The following is a 20,422-nucleotide window of genomic DNA, read 5'->3' on the forward strand; positions in this document are numbered from 1 at the left end:
AACCTCTCTGTCACTTAAGCAGACACAAATGTTGGAAATGAGTTGGTTCATTATACATAGTCTCCAGTAATTGGGAAATTTACATTTATTTAACATTTACAAGGTTATGTACAGAAAAGTTAAAAGGTAGTTACTCCTTTTCAACAGCTGATAAAATGACAAAGTAAGATATAGTTGATAAGTTCACTACTTCAGCTTATCCTCTCAGATGAAGTAGGGTCTCAGATGCAACTTTTATCCATTCATTCAACAATATATAACAACTGTCTACTACTAGGTGCTGGGAAATGAGGATCTATGAAGGGATAAGGCAGACAACAGTATTGCTATCTGTAAGTACAGAGCATTCAACTATGTATGTCTTTGCATAGCCAGGAAATGACCCACGTGGGATTTGAACTCAAGTAATCCAAAACTCCAGAGCCCAACATTTTAACCACTATCATCCCCAACTACCTTCCAGTCTTAATTTCAAAATCTTTTCATTTTAAAATGTTTAAGTTGAACTTATTATTAAAACTAATATTTTATATTTAGTGTGTTTTAATAGGATTCTATTTTAACTTTGTGTATTACTGTATCACAAAAACATTATTTGTCCTTAGAGAATATATGTGTGATTTGCTGATGTTTCTCTCAACTCTTAAGTATTATCGACTTTTTTCTTATCTTTTCTTAAAATAATTTTTAGGAGCATTTAATAATTATTCTCTCTATATAAGTGAAAATAATGTTTTAGGAATACCTTATGATGAATATGATAGCTGTACACTATAATATATAATTGTATAATATAATAATTATATAAATAATATAATTGTATGTAACTGAAATGTTTAGGGATATCAGCCTTCAAGAATAGTTTACGTTCACACTTCATGTGTATGTAAAAATATTGCTTACATTAAAAATATCCATAAAGAAATCATGATAAAAGATTTCAAAAATACTTCTTTAATTAAAAACATTTATTTAAGAACATGAAGCAAGAAGCTTGTTTAATAGATCAAATTTTAAATTAGTTACGTCCCAGGCACACATTACAGGGAAGAATGTAGAGAGCTGATTGCATTATAATGATCTTCACAGTGGGCATTATATACATCTGACTAAGAACTTTCTAAGGTAGGGACACTGCTAGCATGTCATCCAAAAAGTATATAAGCATGTTTTATGCTTTAATGTTTATAATATGAATAAAGCGTTATTCGTAAAGTCCAGAGCTCTAGGAGTTTCTGGGGGGAAAACTGGAAATTATGGACTTGTTACCCTAGATAAATTATTTAATTTATATGCACATTTTTACACCTTCCAGTTATACCTAAAATATACAACCACCAATTTGCCACATAAACCCATCAGAGCATGTCTAGGGCATATTTTTCCAATTTCAGAATCAGTATGAGCCTAGTTACCACACTAGTGGTGGAAGTGTGAATATTCTGGTGGCCATTTGGGCAATTTGCAGAAGGAAATAAAAATTTGCATCACCTCCAGTGGTCTCCCTGGCCTCCTCAGAATCACCAACTGGATCATCCCTCGTATGTTTCCTTCCATGGACATTGATCGCCTAAGTGTTTCCATAGCTTCGTGGTTGGACTTTCCCAGAAGAGATTCCCCGTTAACTGCAATCAGCTGGTCATTCACCTGCAGACGACCATCCTAGGGTGGAGGTAAGAAAAAGTGTCAAATAGAGAAAAGCATGGTGATGACATGTGACTGTTTCAGGGAAAAGTTCAAGTTTAAAATGAAAAACGAAAAAAAAAAAAAATAGCCACTAGAAATAATTTATTTTCCATGGCAGAAAAAGATTCTGGAGTTTATCAAATAGTCACAAATACTAACAATAATGAATTGTGTGAAAGTGATTTTTAGAAATCTTAGAGCTCCAAACTGCAATAATTTAGACATTTGTATAATGTCTCTTAACCTAAATCTTTGGCAAGTATGCTAGCCTAGCCTGATTCTGACATTCGCTCTGGCAGGGACCATATTGCTGACTTAAGGAAAGGGGGTTTGGGAGCAAAAGAAAGTGGTCATATCGCTTGCATTTTCAGGCACAGAGAGACATCATGCTTAAACGTTGTGAGTTTGAGAGCAGTAATGCGTCTCCTAGATATCATTGCTAGCTCTATTGGATAGTGCTGAGAAAAAAAAAAAACAAAATTCTCCTGTAATTTTCTCTAACACAACTAAAAAGTTGCTGGTCTGCAAAAGAACGCAGAGGTTTGTAACACAGGACCAATTTGCTATGATGTCTTCCGGCAGAAACGCTTGACAAAGGGGACTGTCAAGCCTTTTGTGATGAGGCTCTGACTGACGAGCACTTTCACCCAGCACCTTCAGGGAGGAACACAGCATGCCACAGAGCACTCGGAACTGCGGCAGGTGGATAGGCAGCCCAGATTCTAGTCTAAAGCACCTCTAGGCACTAGTCATCTTCAGCCAGAAGCCCCCCACAAGCTGGAGTCCATAGCAGTAGCTAAACAAACTGGGATGCCAGCTCTGCCTACGAAAGAACTGGTGGGGATCACAGTACATGTCCCCAACAGGCAGCCTAGGAGAAAAGATGCTTAAATATTGACAGTCTGATTAGAGATGTGCGTTAAACCTGCTACACACTAGGGTAGAAAGTTCTTGCTGTGAGGCACAGATGCAATTTTAGGAAGGTCGTGATGCTAGTGCCACTGCTAATAAATTTAACAGAAATAACAGTAGGCTTGTATCACAGTTTTTCCATGAATTATCTCTAGACCTCATAGAACTCAAGAAGTTGAGTAGATTAATGCTTTTATTCACATTTTACAAATAAGGAAACCGAGGCCAGAAAGTGATGTAAGTTGCCCTAGGTCACAAAATAGAGGCAGAGAGAAACTGACTTAAGTTCAGGTTTCATGAACCTTGGCTCTTTTCAGTTTCTCAACTAGGACTCCCTTTGTTCTTCGTCTCTAGACTACAGTTGTGCCACACTAAAACAGGCAGAGGGAAGTATTAAAGTTTCTGCAGTTAGAAGTATCTGGGATCCACGTTCAAATTAACAGAATGAAATGTAAAAGAAAAACAAAACAGAACTTCCCTAAGAAATGAGAAAAACAGACATACAATGAACAAGAGGAGCAAGTACAGCTTTGGGAGAGAAATCCTGTGGACAAGTTGATGAACTCTGACTAATGCGGCAGCAGATGGTCAGAGGAAGTTCCTCTGCTGACAGCTGGGAAAAGGGGGAGAGTGGTGAGAGCCGTTCTGGAGCGCTAATGCCCTCGTGGAGATGCACTGCACGCGCCTCCTGCCGCAGAGGGTGTTGGCCCATAGATCGCGGAGGCCGCCCAGAGGCACACACGCCCTCCCGATGAGAAAAGTTGAGATGGCGAGGCCATGGGATGGATCGATCGAGGAAGGGGTAAAATCGAGCTGTAAAACGTCTGAGTGCACTGCCTCAACAGAGCCTAATGTCCTCTGCCTTCCTCTTGTTTTCCCACTCCACTTAACCTTTCCTCTAATTTGGAGCAAATCTGGAAATGAGATTTACAGGAAAGGCCAAACGAGAAAGAAATGGCTTCATTTCTGTTATCTCATGTTGAGTGAGGCACATAAAGGATAAGATTAAGGCTACATGAAATGGGGTAAAACAAAAACAACCTTAATGGCTGCGGCAAGTGAAGTAAGACACTTTACTCCAGAAATTATTCTGTTCTATTACGGCATTTAATGGAAGGAGGACTAGTGGGCTGAATCTTTTGCGGGCAGTTGGGAGGGTCACTAAAAAGTTTCTTTTAGGAGGACTGGAAACAGATGTGTGGTTTTTAAAGACGAGGAGGAAGCAGAAGAGCTGGATCAGGATCCCAGCCCTGTTAACAGGAAATGAGGTCGAGCGCTGGATCTGTAGACGCTTAGTCTTGGCAGGACATCTCATCCGCTATGACAGGAAGAAGATAGATAAAGATTGAAACTTAATGGGTACTTCTAGAATTGAGGGAATGAAATCTGAGTGAGATCCACCTGGTAACCTCCCGTGAACTTTCTCTGTGAAGTATGGGGCAAGGTCTGAGTGAAGAGGTAAATAAGAGATAAGGAGATGGAAGAAAAACATTTTTTGTAAGATAATCTCTTACCAGCAAGTATTAAGCACAGACTTTTATTTTCAGCTACATTCTGAGTCTCAAGCATGCAGAACTACATTAAAGTAGAACATGTTTGCCGTATCCAAGTCCAAAACAAAAAGGCAGGTCAGGTCACCCCAGGGCAGCTGGGATTTTTTTTTTTATGAAGACATTCATCACAAGCATCACTGGAGAGTTGCTGGTGTGATAAAAATCCACATTCTCTCCTTTTTAGGGTTGGCTGGTCTGTTGCTATTGGTTTTTGCTTTTCCTTTATAAGATAAAGGATGCGTAATTTCATTACTGGTGATGCCAGTAAGTACCACATTGTCCTAACATGTAGAATATAATCACAGAATTCAGAGCTGGAAGGGTCCTTAGAGATCATCTTGTCCAACCTCTTCCGTTTATAAATAATGTGATGGCCAAAAAGGATGAGAAACCATTTATTGGACTCATCTTCTTAAGAGAAGGCACTTCCACAATCTATGTGGAAGAACTTGACCAGCTAGTTAAGATCAGAGCTGGATCAGAATAGTCCAAGCTCTGACTTCTCAGCACTCCCTATTCACTACCCATTCTGTGTTCTACGAAGATGACAAGTCCCTAAAGGGATCACGCTTCAAGGAAAAAGACTTTCAAATCCACCAGATGTCTCCTGGAAGAGAACCTTACATGAAAGCCAGAGTCAGACGATAGAAGATGGGGAGACAGGAGACTGGGCTGGGGGGATGGCAGAGCAAGGAAGCAAGCTGGAAGTGGCAGGGGCAAAGGGGGTAGGGCAGGGACTGTTTACCTATCTAGCTATGTATACATACATGTGTATCCAGGTCTAGTCTTGATCTAAAATCAAGTTGATTCAATGAAGAGGTCATTACTCAAAACTCATCAAAGATTCCTCAAAATTGTGCATGTCTATTCTGCTTTGGAATGATTTTTACCAAGAAAAGTCATTTTTTATGGTTTTTTTTTTCTGTGAATACTATGTTTAAGTAAATACTTAGGCATGAGAATGATAACTCTCCTCAACTGATTTTACACGAGTGAATTCAACTATCCAGGATGTTACCCAGGAATTCTAGGATATTTATTTCATCGTCATCTGGATCATTCTTGCATTTGTTGAATGAAAAGAAAATGCCCTTTCTGCTATGGACTGAGTGTGTTTTCCTCAAATTCATATGTTGAAATCCTAACCCCCAACATGATGATATTAGGAGGCAGGGTATTTGGAAGGTAATTAGTGCCCTTATAAAAGAGGCCTGAGAGAGATCTCTTGTCCCCTCTGCCATATGGGGTTACAGCAAGAAGAAGACAGCTGTCTATCAACCACGTCTCACCAGACACTGAATCTGCAGCACCTTGATCTTGGACTCCAAACTCAAGGACTGTGAGGGGTAAATTTCTGCTGTTAAAAAACTACCCAGTTTATGGAACTCTCTTTCAGCAGTCCCCAAAAAGACACTTTCCTTCCTACTTTAAGGCCATCAGGCCCCTAACCAAAAAGACCACAACTACACTCCTTACCTTTGGCAACCCCCATAACCAACTCTATCCAACCTCAAGCTAAGACGGAGTAAAGGAGGTTCCCAAAGAGGAAGAAAAATAAGAAAAAGAGGAAGGAGAACAGGCTAAAGATAGAGAGTAACTTCCTCCACATTAGGGCACATTAGGACGAATAAAAACTGGTATGAGGGGCTTCCCTGGTGGCGCAGTGGTTGAGAGTCCGCCTGCCAATGCAGGGGACATGGGTTCATGCCCTGGTCCGGGAGGATCCCACATGCCGCGGAGCGGCTGGGCCCGTGAGCCATGGCCGCTGAGCCTGCGCGTCTGTGAGCCTGTGCTTCGCAACGAGAGAGGCCACAACAGTGAGAGGCCTGCGTACCGCAAAAAAAAACACCAAAAAACAAAAAACTGGTATGAGATTTAGGTCTTCTCCATGTCCTGGGATGGCTTCAAGTCTCATCAGCCCTAACCTGGTTCTAATGCAGGAGGAAGAATGGACTAGGAGACAAGGTGTCTGAGTGTTATACCCCCTTTTACTGAACACCAAATGCAGGCTAGTCCTTGTGTAAATATTTTGCGTATGTTCTCATTTCTCAAAACATCCCTGTGATACCAGCATCACCCTCCACTAAGAGAGGTAAAAATGGAGGCTCAGAGAAATGAAGTCAAAGAATACTGTCACAGCCAGGTCTACCTGTCTGAGTCAGATATGCACGCATTATGCTATGCTGCTTCTAAAATCAGAGTTCTAGAGATGATTAAAGGCACTACGTGAATATAATTATTTAATGAGTTTCTCCTTTGCGCAGTTATTGTGCTAAACCCTTTATATGCACTAGACAATTTAATCCTTACAGCAACACTCTACACTGGGGACTACTGCTCCTCTTTATAAAAGCAGAAACCAAGGATCAAGCAAGTTAAGTGCATTGTTACAAGTCACATGTCTAAAAGCAAATTTGAAGTAGGTCTGGGTCACTCTGAAGTCCATGTTTTCAACCACTTTGCTAGTGATTCTTGACCTTTATGGGCTCTTCTTAGACTCCTTTGAAAATCTAATAAAAGCTACAGATTCTCACCTCTTAAAAATAAATATTTACATAATAGTTTCTCCACAGCTGCACATCTGGACCAGGTAATTCTTTGTAATGGGGAGCAGTCATGTACCTCATAGGATGTTTCATGTGCCCACTGAAGCATATGCATGATTTCCGGGGATCCAATAACCTCATAGTTCAGTCCCTGATGTGCCTCTGTCATGATTACTGGTGAGAGTGCAAGGCTTAATCCACCTCTTTTGGCCAATTTTTTGTAGGTCCCTTTACCTCTAAAGTTCTAATGAACACAGAGGGAAGATATGAAAGCCATGGCAAAGAATGAGCCTCTGCAAAACACGAGTCAAGCATGCGGGAGTGGGCTGGCTAACCCATAGGTAGCTGGCTGGGCCCCAAGGCCAGTCCCTATTTGGCCAGGGTGTTGAGAGGATTAATCATGACCAGATGTTGGTTCCTGCCTCTGCCTGTTTCTAATGGGGCCCTTGGTGAAGCCTTCGGGGACGTCGGCGCCCAAATTCCAAACCCTGACTTCAGACTACAGGCAGCATTTCCTTGGAGTGGGGTAGAACGCCAGGCAGGATGGCACCTGACTGAAAGAAAGGAATTTCCTGAACAAATATGTCTCAAGGTCCTAAAATCACTCCATGACAACATCTGCTTACTGTATTTTGGGGGGAAAAAGAATCCAACCTAGAAAGAGCCTTGCATTCCAGATTGAAATCATTTAGCTTCATTTTCAAACAATAGCAATGAAAGGCAAAAGAATAAATCGAGATTTTAAAGTATAGTTTTTAAAACAAAGAAAGGAATAAAGAAAGTTGGTAAGACTAGAAGCATGTAAGTTCTTGTCTTGAAGGGCATCTGCCCACATGAGTCAGTGTTTTACTACATCTGTCCTAACCAATGTGAATGGCACCATTCTTCCCAAGTAAGAGCTCTCTTTTCCAGACACAATAAATTGCGCTCTGATGTACACACCGTGGTGACGTGGCCCACACGCTTCCTTCTCAGCAAAATGCCCTTTGCATTTCTGCTCACCTGTTGAATATCTATCCTTCAAAACAAGGCTCAGCAACTGCCTTCCATTCATTTTTCTTCACAGGCAGAATTAATTGCTCCATTTCGATACCCATGATACTTTTATATTTGTCTACCATAGTTCTTATCATATTCGAATCGTTTATGTATTTATTATGCTACCAGCTTCCTGTATTATGGAATGAGTCTTTGTAAATTTTCTGTCTCCAGTGTATTATATATTGTATAACTTGCTGTAGCTGTAGATGTTCAGGAAGTGCTTGCTCAATTGAATCACTTGAAACATCTTTCATTCAGGTGCTTTGGACCTGGTGTATGTTTCATCTACAATGGACAAACCCTGTAACTTACAAACGGTCACTGTAAGAGATTCCTGATCCCAGGCTGGCTTGGAGATGCTGGCACATGCTCAGAGAAACTTTATAATTCCAAAAGTGAAGCTTGATTACTTTCTGTGTACTAGCTCAATCTCCCCTTGTTCAGCTATTGTAAAATTTTAAATGTATCTAATTCAGTTATTAAGAGCCTCACTCCATTTTATGTAGCAAATCAGTGAAGTCCCAGCAATGCACCATTTATTCAGCATCTGTGGTATATGAGACTTTAATTAAAAATAACTGAAGAGTACTTTTTAGAGCATCAAAATATACATAATCCAAACCATTCTGATATAATGTATTATAATTCTTTCCTTTTAAAAGATCTTCTGGAAACATATGGGACATAAATAAACGTACTGCAACTTACAGCCTTCACTACCGTCATTAGTGAATTTTACAATTTCCTCAGCAAGAAGTTTCAGGAGCACTGACTTAGAGTCATCACAAATATTCCTTGGCCTGCTTTGCAGCAATAGCACTCTGTGCTTGTTTCACACTTCTTCTACTTCCTGTACTTTCAGTTTTCTCTCCATCCCTTCTTATCTTCTTCCTGATTTTCTGCTTTTAGTTTACTCTTAGAAAACTGGATAATAAAAAGCTTATTAAGGTGTATGTGTTACATGAATCAAGAAGATCCTGCATGAATGCCTGACTAGATTAGAATCTCAGAAGCCTTTTCAACTTAATGAAAGTATCTTATTTATTCACTTTAAAAACAAACAAACAAAACTGTGCTCTTGTCTGTGCTAAGACTGCTAAAAGTCTGGTCTCTAAAAAGACGGACCCAGAGCAGAATGCCTAGACCAAAGCTCTGACCACATTATGAACTCAGTATCTCCACAATGCAGGTGAACATAGCTTTTCAGGTAAGAGGTACAATTTTCAAAGTATCATGATCATGTTATATCAGCTTTTGTAGATAACAATTTAGTTTCTGATTAGGTCTACCAAGCCATATTTTTTCAAGCCTCCTGAGGCAGTCATGGAGTTCAAAGTACCCATCAATATGACACAGAGTTCTAAAATTTTATTCAGCATGATATAAATTTATTTCTTACTTGCATTTCCATATATAAGATAAAAATATGAAAGTGCTAAAAATTGGCAAGAAAAGCAATGATTGATGCTGGTATTATGGGATTTTAAAAGTAATGTTCTCTTATATCTCTTTAAAGTTTATTGCAGAAAACCCATAAATGATAAGCCTGATTATATTAATTAACATATACTAACACTTTCGTTTTTTTTCTAAAAAGGAAATTGGTTTAAAATATTTGGCATAACATAGTTGATAATTCTTTTTTTCATGTTTAAGTTAGTGATTTATTTTTTAAGGCAAAATTATTATTGGGTATATAGTGATGGTGAGTTTTTCCAGGCAGAGTTCCTGCTTTTAGTTGTTCATACAATATCACAATTTTGCGGTTAGGATGAAATATTAGAGTTTGGCTTCTAACAGTTGAGGATTTGCAATGAAGCTGTTTATACACCCAGACTGTATGGTCCTTTTGTAAGAGGTAAAAACCTGGAAGACATGACTACAGGTAATGATCTTTATAGCTCTCCACCAGTAGAAAAGACTAACAATTTTAAGAAAAATGGATAGTTGAAGAAATCATTTAACATTTGGGTTCCTTAAAATGCTGTCCTTTTTATCTTCCTTTGAATTCATTGATTATAGATCCACCACATGATTTACAGATACCAGCAGAAATGGAGGTGGAAATTACTCCTGCTAGGAACTCCTACTGAACTCCTGTTAAGTAGCTTGGAGGCTGTTAAATGTTCCACACTATGAAGAGACACAGAAATTCAGCACCAAGCACCGTGTTCCCGGAAATTCTAGGACTGTGCATATTCTCTCCAAAAATGCATACTTTTCGTCATTTTAAAATAGGGGGATTGCTTGTACCATTTAATTTTTTTTAACCTATTACTAAATGGCATAAATCATGCAATTCTGCATCTCTCAGAGGTTGTATTCCAAATTTCCTAAGCATACAAGAATCAAATTACTTAAATTATGTCTATTTTATATTCTGAGTGCATGCATGTGCAATTAGCTATGTCAGGCATTTTTCTTTCATTTAATTTCATCATCATCAAGTAGTATTTGTTAAGTACAAACCTAGCTAATTAATTTTCTAGAGAATAAAAGGTATTCTTAAATTCATTCTCTCTATTTAAGAGCCCTTAAATAATCTACCTGACATATGACATTTTTTCCCATAGCAAAAACTGCCTTTAAATTTTAATTTTTACATTATTGTTTCAAGGTTTCAATAGAATGCATTACACTTCCAAAGTGAGTATATTCAAATTAAAAAACATCATTCAGAATTAGTACAACGGACTCCATGGAATTTTTATTCTTACTATAAAGGGTGTTAGCATTCTACCTTAATTTTTAAAAAATATCACCATTCTAGTTATATATTTTTCTAAAAGTAATTCATTTTTAAGGTAGAAAAATAAGCAGTTTGTTAGTATTGTCGATAGACATAAAAATGCATTTTCTCTAAAAAACATTCAGTTAAGAGTATGTCAAAAGCAAAGGAAGAGGGCTTCCCTGGTGGCGCAGTGGTTGAGAGTCCGCCTGCCGATGCAGAGGACACGGGTTCGTGCCCCGGCCCGGGAGAATCCCACATGCCGCGGAGGGGCTGGGCCCGTGAGCCATGGCCGCTGAGCCTGCGCGTCCGGAGCCTGTGCTCCGCAATGAGAGAGGCCACAGCAGTGAGAGGTCCACGTACCGCAAAAAAAAAAGAAAAGAAAAGGAAGAGAAAGCCACTGATCCCAGAATTCAAAATGTTTAGCACATGAGGATGAAATTATGTTAGGTCTTCAAATTGACCGTCTAGACTTTATGTGTGCTTCCTTGGAAAAAGAAAAAGCTCATTTTTATGTAGATTTTGGGAAAGGAGAATATTTTTCTCAAGTTATTATTTTTCTAACTGCACAAAGACAACATACCATTTCATTTAAAACAACAACATATTCACTTTAAATTCCAATCACAAAAATGAAATTTTAGAAAAGCACCCTCATGAAATCCTAATTTCATTCCACTCATAGTTCCTAGTTCATGAGAAAGTTAACATATATAGTTGCATCTAGTATAAGTTGGTTCTGGAAGTAATTACACTACACATTCAGGGGCAAATGCCCAGGAAGAATGACAGAAACTAAAATGGAACTATGCACATTTAAGGCATGTTATTATTTAAGCAAATCAGCATCAATACTCTAATCCACATTTGGCTGTTACGCTCAGTGGTCACTTTGGTTGTACATTGAAAAGCATAGCTCAAAGGGATGTTTCAGAGGGCTCTACAAAGGACTCCAGAGGCTACCGCAGCCTGAAATGGCAATTGCTGTGACCTGCCAGTAGCAGGGAAGAGTGTCTGGGCTTTACTTCTTGACATGCAGACTGGAATTTAAATTTTAAGATGAGATTAAGCATTTGAATAATTCCGAATAGAGTAAAAATACTGTTACTTTGCCCTTAGAGTGGGTGAGGGATTCACTTCCAAGAGGGAATTCTAGGGTAGCTAGATGCTCTTATTTTCAAATAGAGATTTATATCTTTATTAGAAATGACTCAAATAAGAGATGGAATGATAGAAAGCAGCAGCCAGAGAGGTAAGGGGCGGGGGGAAGAAGGCCCTTAATTATAGTCACAGTCATCCAGGGGTTTTACATCTGGCAAGAAGTAGCCTGGCTTTGTTTACACCAATGGAAGTCCCCAGGAGAATAGAGCACACAGAAGCCACAGGAAGAATTTGGTCATACTTTTCAAAGTAGTTTAGTTTCCAAAAATCCACCTTCCCTAAAGGGGAAAACACCTTGAGAACCAATTAGTGGTAGGAAGGGCCAGGAGAAAAAGAGTGTGCCCTGGCAGGAAGATTATTTTGTTGATTTCAGGTAAAAACCTCTGGCCACATGCTAAAGTGGATGTTCCCCATGCTTATCTACCCTCTGCCCCAGGGACACTGCAGTCTGTTACATTTGTATCTTCTGAACAAGGACAGGAACAAAGTCTCAAAACAATTTTTGTAAAACCTAATCCTCAATCACAGGACAGGTGGCAATTTTCTGAGGAGTAACAGTGGATTATTGGAACAGCAGAAGGAGAATAGAAAAATACTTTTCTTCCTCCTGGTTAATCAGATTTCTTGCGAGCAAAGCTTAGGTCTCTACCCTCTACACTGCAGAAAGTAAACAAGACAAATGGATACTAAACATTCGGCTAAAATAAGGCTAACTTCATGATTGATGCCTGTTACTATTTAAGATCGGCTATAAATATGCTGTCCAGTAGTTTTTAATGGTGTTATTGTCTGACTCAGCAAACAGTGTCAAGAAAGAAATTTACATAAATGGAAAGTGAAACCTTTCTGCAAGAAACGGGACGTTAGAAACTGCTTAGGTAAGGAGATGCTCACTTACACAAACATGGATATACATATTAAACCTGCTCTCCAATATCGCTTGAGCTTAAGTTATTGCCCATAAAAAAGCTAAGATGTTTGCTTTTAATTTCCAAAAATTCATTTCAGTTTCGATTTTACTTGGAATAAATTCTGTAAATAGAGCTGTCATTAGGAATAAGAAGAAAAATGTCAAGTTGGTATCCACAAACATGACCAAGACGCATTCTTAAACATAGCACTTGTTTAGATGGCTGGGCTCAGGATGATAAGCATGATATAAGACAGCTCCAGGACAACAGCCCCTGATGTCTGGAAATATGAACAGATGAGATGAAAGAGCTTTGTCACAGGACAGCATAGCACAGGCTCCAAAGTCAGACTGCCCAGGTTCAAATCTTAGTTTAAGCAATTCCTGGCTTTGTGACCATAGGAGAGGCACTAATCATTGAAATCTGCAATTTCTCCCGATGAGACGGCGTGATTATAATGCAGTGTGAATGTGAAGAATAAAATTAGAGAATCCACCTAAAATACTTATTATACAGTCCAGCATATATTAAGCACAAGACAGAATGAATGTTAACTGATGTTGTTGTTGCTATTATTACTATCATTTCCCATCTGCTCCTGGTTCTGCATTTCTGAGCCTGATTGGAGAGTTTGATAGATTGGATGATTGGCCCCAATTCTTCACCCTTCTCTGTACCCAAACCTTTGCCGTAGACTCATCATGGGTGGACTGTTTCCCTATTCCTTACATGGACCTTGGATTCAGTCATATGACTTGCTTTGGCCACTGGTATGTGTGAGGAGTGACAGCATGCCAGTTTGGAACTCAGAACTAAAGAGGCTTCATGACTCTCTGACATCAGCTAGCCTGGTAGTCCAAGGTGTAGTTAAAATATGTGGAGCACGCTCAGACCTGTAGATCTATGGTGCGATAGAGACATACCAGCCTGAATCAAAGCCCTTCTAGTTGCCCTGCAGGGCCATGAGGGAAGTAAAGGCTTACAGATGTATGTTACTGAAATGTTGTCATTACTTATTATGCAACAGAAGCTAACTGATCCAAGGAGTTCATTAAAGAGTTATCTATCCCCAACGCACTTCTTCTTTCCCAAAGAAAAAGACATTAGCTCAGTGTCTAGGTCTGAAGCAAAAGTGGAATGATTAAGTGTGAGGAAACAAATGCTTCAATAAATCCAGGATCCTTGGACCAGGGGGGCCTCCTGTAAACTCTAACTATGGCTTCGTGGCTTTTGAGTGGGAGAAGGCACACATTATTAATATCAAAATGATTTTAAAATGGCTAACATGTATTCAACGTTTATCATAGGTGCGGTGCTAGGCATTTTATATCTATTGTCTTTTTTTTGTCCTCACGAGAGCACCAGGAAGCAGGCACTACTAATTTTACTAATTTTACACATGAGGAAACTCAAGCACACTGAGGACAAGTAAGCTGCCTACATTCACCCACGGTGAGAGTAGGGAGGGCGGGATTCGAGCTCAGGAAGCCTCACTGCATGGCATGAGACGACGATGATGGTGAGGACAGCTGACGATAAGCGCAAGAGGGGGTGTTTTCCCCCTCTCTGTGATCACTTCACTGCTTTAATCCCATTGTACGCATTACTGTATTCAATCCTTAGAACCCTATACATTAGGTATTATTATTAAGGGTGCGCTACTTGGAGCACATGGTGGTAGAGCCGCATGTGAACTCAGGCAAATCTAGTTAACCATTATATTATGGTAACAGCGATGATCATGTTGCCTGCCCCTGTATGAAAGAGCAGAATCATGTTCTTCTCCTTTTATCTGGAAATTTATAAGCTTCTCTAAGTTCAAAGGCAAATATGCATTCCCAGTGGATTTTCCAGTGTATAAAATGTGATAAATGACTTCTAATTTGCACTACAGTCTTTCCGATTCCACTGAACTTTCATTCTTACAAGCACAAGAAGTATAGTTTCTTATTTGTTGCTTGGATGTTGACGTGTTTTTAGTTTTGCTTTTCTGATTTCATATTTTTAGGTTCAACTTTATTAGGTTACAAACTCAGAAGAATCCTAACAGTAATTAAAAATAATGTAAAAGAGAATATTAATCATGGTGAGTTTTAAGAACTATCGATAGGACGTGACCACTTAAAGTATGAAAACAAACTGTCACCCAGATCTGTTCACACATACATGCCCTGCGTCTGGCAGGAAAGCCTCAGTGGTCTCAAGCCTTTAGACACTTTCTCCATCCAGTCCCCAGGCACAACGATGACATCTCTAAATATCTTCTCAGTGATGGGCAAACATCACCCCTACCTACCTTAAAAGCAGCACCTCCGTGGATGATGGATTTGATAAAAATCCCCAAGTCTGTTCCAGTTTCTCGAGATTTGTTCCCCTTCAAGCTCACCCCAAGACCAGCAGAACCAGAATCATTCAGGGGGATCTCGAAGGTGAGTTGCTCAGTTGTTTCCAGGGAGAGTGCGTAGCAGTCAGGTTCTCCTTTCTGTTGGAAATACACATGAAAGGAGTAAAGGAGGAGAAAGCAGATTAATATTTATACACTCAGATGGCCAAACACAGATGCAACCGGCAAGATGGGATGACTGGACCTCTAATAGCTGCAATTCTGCTCCGGGTGGGCAAAGGCTGGTCTCTCTCTGCAGGGGCCACCATCACATTGATGAAGTGGAAGGGAGAGGTTCCTGGGAATAATATTTGGTGATGGTCAACAGAGAGGATTCTTTGGCAAGGCTCTCCTACCATTTGAAACATTCGAAAAGTATTTGAAAATTCAGCAGGATATTCTTAATAATTAAAGAGACTGGACATTACTTAGGGAATCTTAGGTGCCAGAAAAGACCTTAGAGATAATGTGATCTCAACACCTTCATTTTACAGATGAAGAAACAGGAGCTCAGTGTAGAAACGTTCTAAAATTTGGGGGAACATTTGGCTCCTATAATTTAAAACATATCATTTACCGTGGGAGCAAGGCTATTGATAAAGACTGTCAATAGGATACCGAACACTGAAAAAAATAAACTGATAATTTTAAAGTTAGAGATGTGATTTTTAACAGCTATCACTGAATTAAATTTCACTTTGTCAAAACTCATGCCTTAAGCTTGCTCCTTTGGATAGTATAACTCACTGGCAATTGGTTTTTGAACCTAAACAAAAATGATAATGCACAACGAATATTCATGTCATCGTTGACAAATGACACTAAGCCATAAGCCTAGCTGTTCTAAAAAAATTACAGAGTATGGTAGCAAAAGCCATAATTAGGGTTCAGGTCTCCAGGGAGAAGCATGCAGTTAATCATATCCGGTCCCTAGTGTTTTCAAATATACAGAAGTGGGGATAGAAAAGTGCTGTCCACATGATAAAGTGTATAGGTGCCCCTCCTGCATCCTTCCCGAGCTTGCAGAAATGTGAAACTCTGCCCCAGTGTTTAACTGAAAAATTTGAAAATGAGATAGCCCCGGAAACCACCAACTCATTCCAGGTCGGTAGTTCCTTCTGCTCTATAATTATGTCTAGAGACTCTCATCTTAAGGTCACTGTGAGGGACACTTATGTAAAATTATGTATTTTAAAAATTATCGTGAATGTCTGAATGTCAGTCACAAAATAACAACTATAAAATCAGAAGTAGCAAAGAACCCACAATTAAAACAGGATTAAGAGGTCTGATCATAGCCAGATCCACTGACATGGCATCTTCGATTCCTCCCAAAGTAGAGAAAGCCCATGTCTAGCTTTAGAGAAATAGTTCCTTCATTTAATTTCACTGTAAATGAAGTTAGCTGTAAAGATTTTGACAAGGGGTAGTTTCAAAGAAATTAAACTTTACTGCTTAATTTAATAAATCTATTACAGGTTAGCTCTTTTAACTAACTCATTATATTACTACCTTAGAAACAAATCCCATTATTTGATACAAAGCAGCTCAGGCTTTCTTTAACCTCAGCACAGGTGACATTTGGGGCCTGATAATTCCTTATGGGGGCTGTCCTATGCATTGAAAGATATTTAGCAGAATCCCTGGCTACTACCCACTAGATGCCAGTAGTATCTCCTTTCCCAGTTGTGACAACCAAAACTGCCTTTAGACATTGCCAAATGTCCCCAGGGGTCAAAATCACCTTTAGGTGAACACCACTGCCCTGAACCAACAATTGTCAAATGCAGTCAAGTTCAAGGCAACCAGGGTCTAGAGAGGCCATGTGGACTGCAGTGAGCGCTGCCTGATGATATGTTCCTAAGTACCAGGAAGGGGTGGCAGTAAAAGTCCCTGCAATCAACTGGGTCTCATGCTCAAAGGCTCATGACAGAGCACTGAGATGGTCAGAATGAACTCCTAAGGAAGTCTGCTATGTATTGTATTAGCTATGTCTCTGGTTATATGGCAGCTAAGTTTTCAGAGGCAGAAATGCAAACTTTGTGGGATGAACAGAGTATGAAAAGTGAAAAATACCGAATTATTTGGTGTGTGTGTGTATGTGTATGTATATATATACACATATATATATATAATACTGCTTTTTACTTATATTAGAACGCAGAAGAAAGATGCAGTCTACCAAGTGGCGTTTGCTAAATTAGTTATGCATATATATATAATATATATGCTGTTTTTGTACTTTTTAATTAAGAATCGCAGAATTATATAAAACAGTGGTGAAACAGACTTTTAATCATGTGAGAATATGACAGTATTAGGCATAAAAGCTTACGGATACAGTACATTTCAATATGTAACATATACTCTATACTCATATTCAGACACCTACTCATCTACCTATTACCTGCCTGCCTTCCACCCCCGTCCCATCTATCTGCATAGGAAAAAACTTGGTTATCTACTGCCACTGCAATATGGACTGTTATTTTCTTCTTTATAATTTGTTTTCCAACACTTCTCAATTATAAAAGAATAAATGTTTTTAAAAGGAATTTATGAAGATATAAGAACCATTTGCTATATTATTGCACTGCCAAGTAGAGAGATGGTAAACACATCTCTATAATGACACGTGTGTACGCATTTACACACACACGCACATAGATATACAGATATGTCTAATATAATCAATACTAAATATTTATACACCCTACAGTAGTATTTATACTATACATATATTTTAACATTACACACAACACATAATATGTATATATGTTCTATAAATATAGGTGTATGTGTGTGTATACTAACTCCTCTTAGAGTCACCAATGACCCTCATGTTGGTAAATTCGATGGTCAATCCTTGGCTTTCATCTTACTTGGTCTACAGTAGCATGAGACCCAAATTATTAAGCCCTACTTTCTGAAACACTTTCTTCTCTTGGTTCCAGGACACCACTTTTCAGCGTTCATCTCCTACTTCACTGTCTACTCCTTTTCCAATCCCTTTTGCAGACTCTTCCTAATCTCACCAATCCCTAAATACTAGTGTCCTAAGAATCAATCATCTGACCTTTTCTCTTCTCTCCCAACCTCACTTTCAAAGTTACCTCATCTAACTTCTGCCCCCAATCTTTTGCGTCACCTCCTCCCTCTGCTTTGAATATTCCTCCCTTACATTCCTGCAGACCTTCTTCCCTTATTGCCTTCAATTCTGTGTTCAAATGTCAATTTATCAGTGAGGTCTTCCCTGATCATTCAGTTTAAAATTGTTTTAAGGTTCTCCCAATACTACCCTACCCATGTCCATTATCCCGGTTTGCTTTTTCTCCATAGCATTTATCACATACTGTGTACTTGCTTGCGTACTTTTTTTTAGTAGTGTCTGTTGAATGCAGGAGCTTTTATATTGCTGTTTTTTTCCCATCAATGTATCACTGATGCTTAAAACAGTGCGAGACTCAAAAATAGGCCCTGGATAGGCCCTAGGTTCCTGCTATTCTGGATTTCATTACTTTAAGTGTTTACACAAATTAGTTTTTACATTAAAAATAATTATAAAGAGCATACAGTATCACAGTTATAAGAAACCTTAAAAGTAACCTTGTCTAATTTCCATTTTCATACCACACTTCCCACTCCTAGGAGAGATGATAACCCAGCTCAGCTTCAGCATCATATTCTCAATGAAGGCACCAAGACGTGTCATAGGTACCAATCTGTGACAAACGTTGGACTGTTCATGATTTAAAATTGCATCATGTACCTCAAATCATAAGTGAACATTGCAAACAACAATATTCATGGTACATTTTATCAAGTTTGGGAAGCCCTGTGATCAAGTACCCAAAGCCACATTTTATCTACCTGTCTTCCTGTCTATGCATCCATGCATATACATATGTATGCACATACACAGATATAAATAAAAGTTTCATGAGACAATACTTACCGAGAGGGCAACACATTCTAATGTTTTCTATTCTATTTCATTATTTTAAAAAATCTGTCACGACCCACTACATTAATTTCATAGTCCAATAATGAATCACAGTTTTCAATCTGGAAAACACTGCAATGATATATAAAGGCATTGTTTTTATTAAATAAAAAAAAAAGAAATGGAATGCAAAAACAAATGGTGAGTAAAATGTTAACTGCCTTTTCTTTCCTAATTTTCATAAGCCATTTTAATGCTTTATCCTACCTATCCCCTAGCCCTTAACTAACCCTTTATTCTCATTTACCCAAACTTCCTTCAAGTTCCTACAGATGTTGTTCTGTTATCATCCTAATTATATATCTCTCCGCTTCTCCTTCCCATTCAGTTATTTCTTTTTCTATTTCTCCATTCTCTCAGTTTGTTCCCTGAAATACTATTTCACTTTCTAAGCATAATGAATAATCTCTCACAGTTGGAATTCGGATATGAGACTGGCCCATTCTGGCTTGAGTGAAAAGAGTCAATCAACAAATTTTTGCTAACAAACCAGTCATTCAACAAATTGTTATCAAGCATCTACTATGTATCAACACTGCAATGTGAAATGGCCAGTCTACACAGAACATAACTGGTAAAAAGGTTGTTGAACAACACGGCAGGGCCTTTCTGTTTCACTCACAGTATTATCTGACATGAAGGAATAGAGTTTAACAATAGAAAAGAGGAAACAGAGGAATCTACATAGTAGGAGCTTGACAGATATACAACCATTTTTATCAAACAAATATCAAAAGTAATTATTTGGTGTGAGAGGAGGAAAGAGAGGCAGGAAGGTGGATGACTAAGGAGGCATCCATATTGTTAGCTTAAGAGTGTTCCAAATGAGGCTATCTCTGGAATAACAAATGTTCCTGTATTGCAAAGCAGTGTTGTTTCACGCACGCAAGTGGTAATAACCCAGTCTTTCAAAGCCTGGGGGAATCTCCAGTCCACAGGCCAATGTTCAATTTCCCAGAAGCCCAGGTCAGACCTGAAAGCATCCATGCTGAACTTTTTATGGCACTCATTTCATTAAATGCTGTGCTCTTGGCTCAGCAGGAGCAAGCTCTGGATGTCTCTGCCCCGCCTGCCAAATGTGTAATTAGTTTGTGTTGGGAGCAGCTTAACTTTATGCAAGAGTTATGTTTTACCGGCAATCATTTTGTCAGTTACAAAACTCAAACAAAGGGGCTTTAAGGCAAAAAAAAACCAACCAAACAAACAAAAAAACCCAAAAGCTTTTTTTTTAAATATGAAGCAAAAGCCAGACCTGGCAATTCTGCCAGGATAGATATTTTATAATTATCACTGCTGAATTTGCCTAAATAAATTCTCAAGAATTTAAGGTGATGAAACTTTTGTTACAGCTAAATAAATTTTCACAACAATGAAAGGATAAGACACCTTGAAGACACTTAATTTTCTGAAAATTTTTAATCTTCTGAAAAAGCATGGGTAGCTATTATTAGCATGAAAGGTTTTTGGCCAATTGGATTACATAGAATTTTTTTTTTTT

General features: G+C 38.7%; 1 protein-coding gene across 1 annotated transcript in view; it reads right to left on the reverse strand.

Annotated features, from left to right (window-relative positions):
• The window catches only part of PARD3B (par-3 family cell polarity regulator beta), a 1,040,415-nt gene that overhangs the window by 449,737 nt on the left and 570,256 nt on the right, over positions 1–20,422 (reverse strand). The window contains exons 11-12 of the mRNA XM_022567488.3: positions 14,835–15,020; positions 1,492–1,662 (exon numbers count right to left, since the gene is read on the reverse strand). Coding sequence (XP_022423196.1) covers positions 1,492–1,662; positions 14,835–15,020 — 357 coding nt within the window. The remainder of the gene's footprint in view (positions 1–1,491; positions 1,663–14,834; positions 15,021–20,422) is intronic.

This window comes from Delphinapterus leucas, chromosome 8 (assembly GCF_059928025.1).
Source record: "Delphinapterus leucas isolate spDelLeu-1000000601 "Yukka" chromosome 8, BTC_Dleu_Yukka2, whole genome shotgun sequence".
NCBI classification, from domain to species: Eukaryota; Metazoa; Chordata; class Mammalia; order Artiodactyla; family Monodontidae; genus Delphinapterus; species Delphinapterus leucas.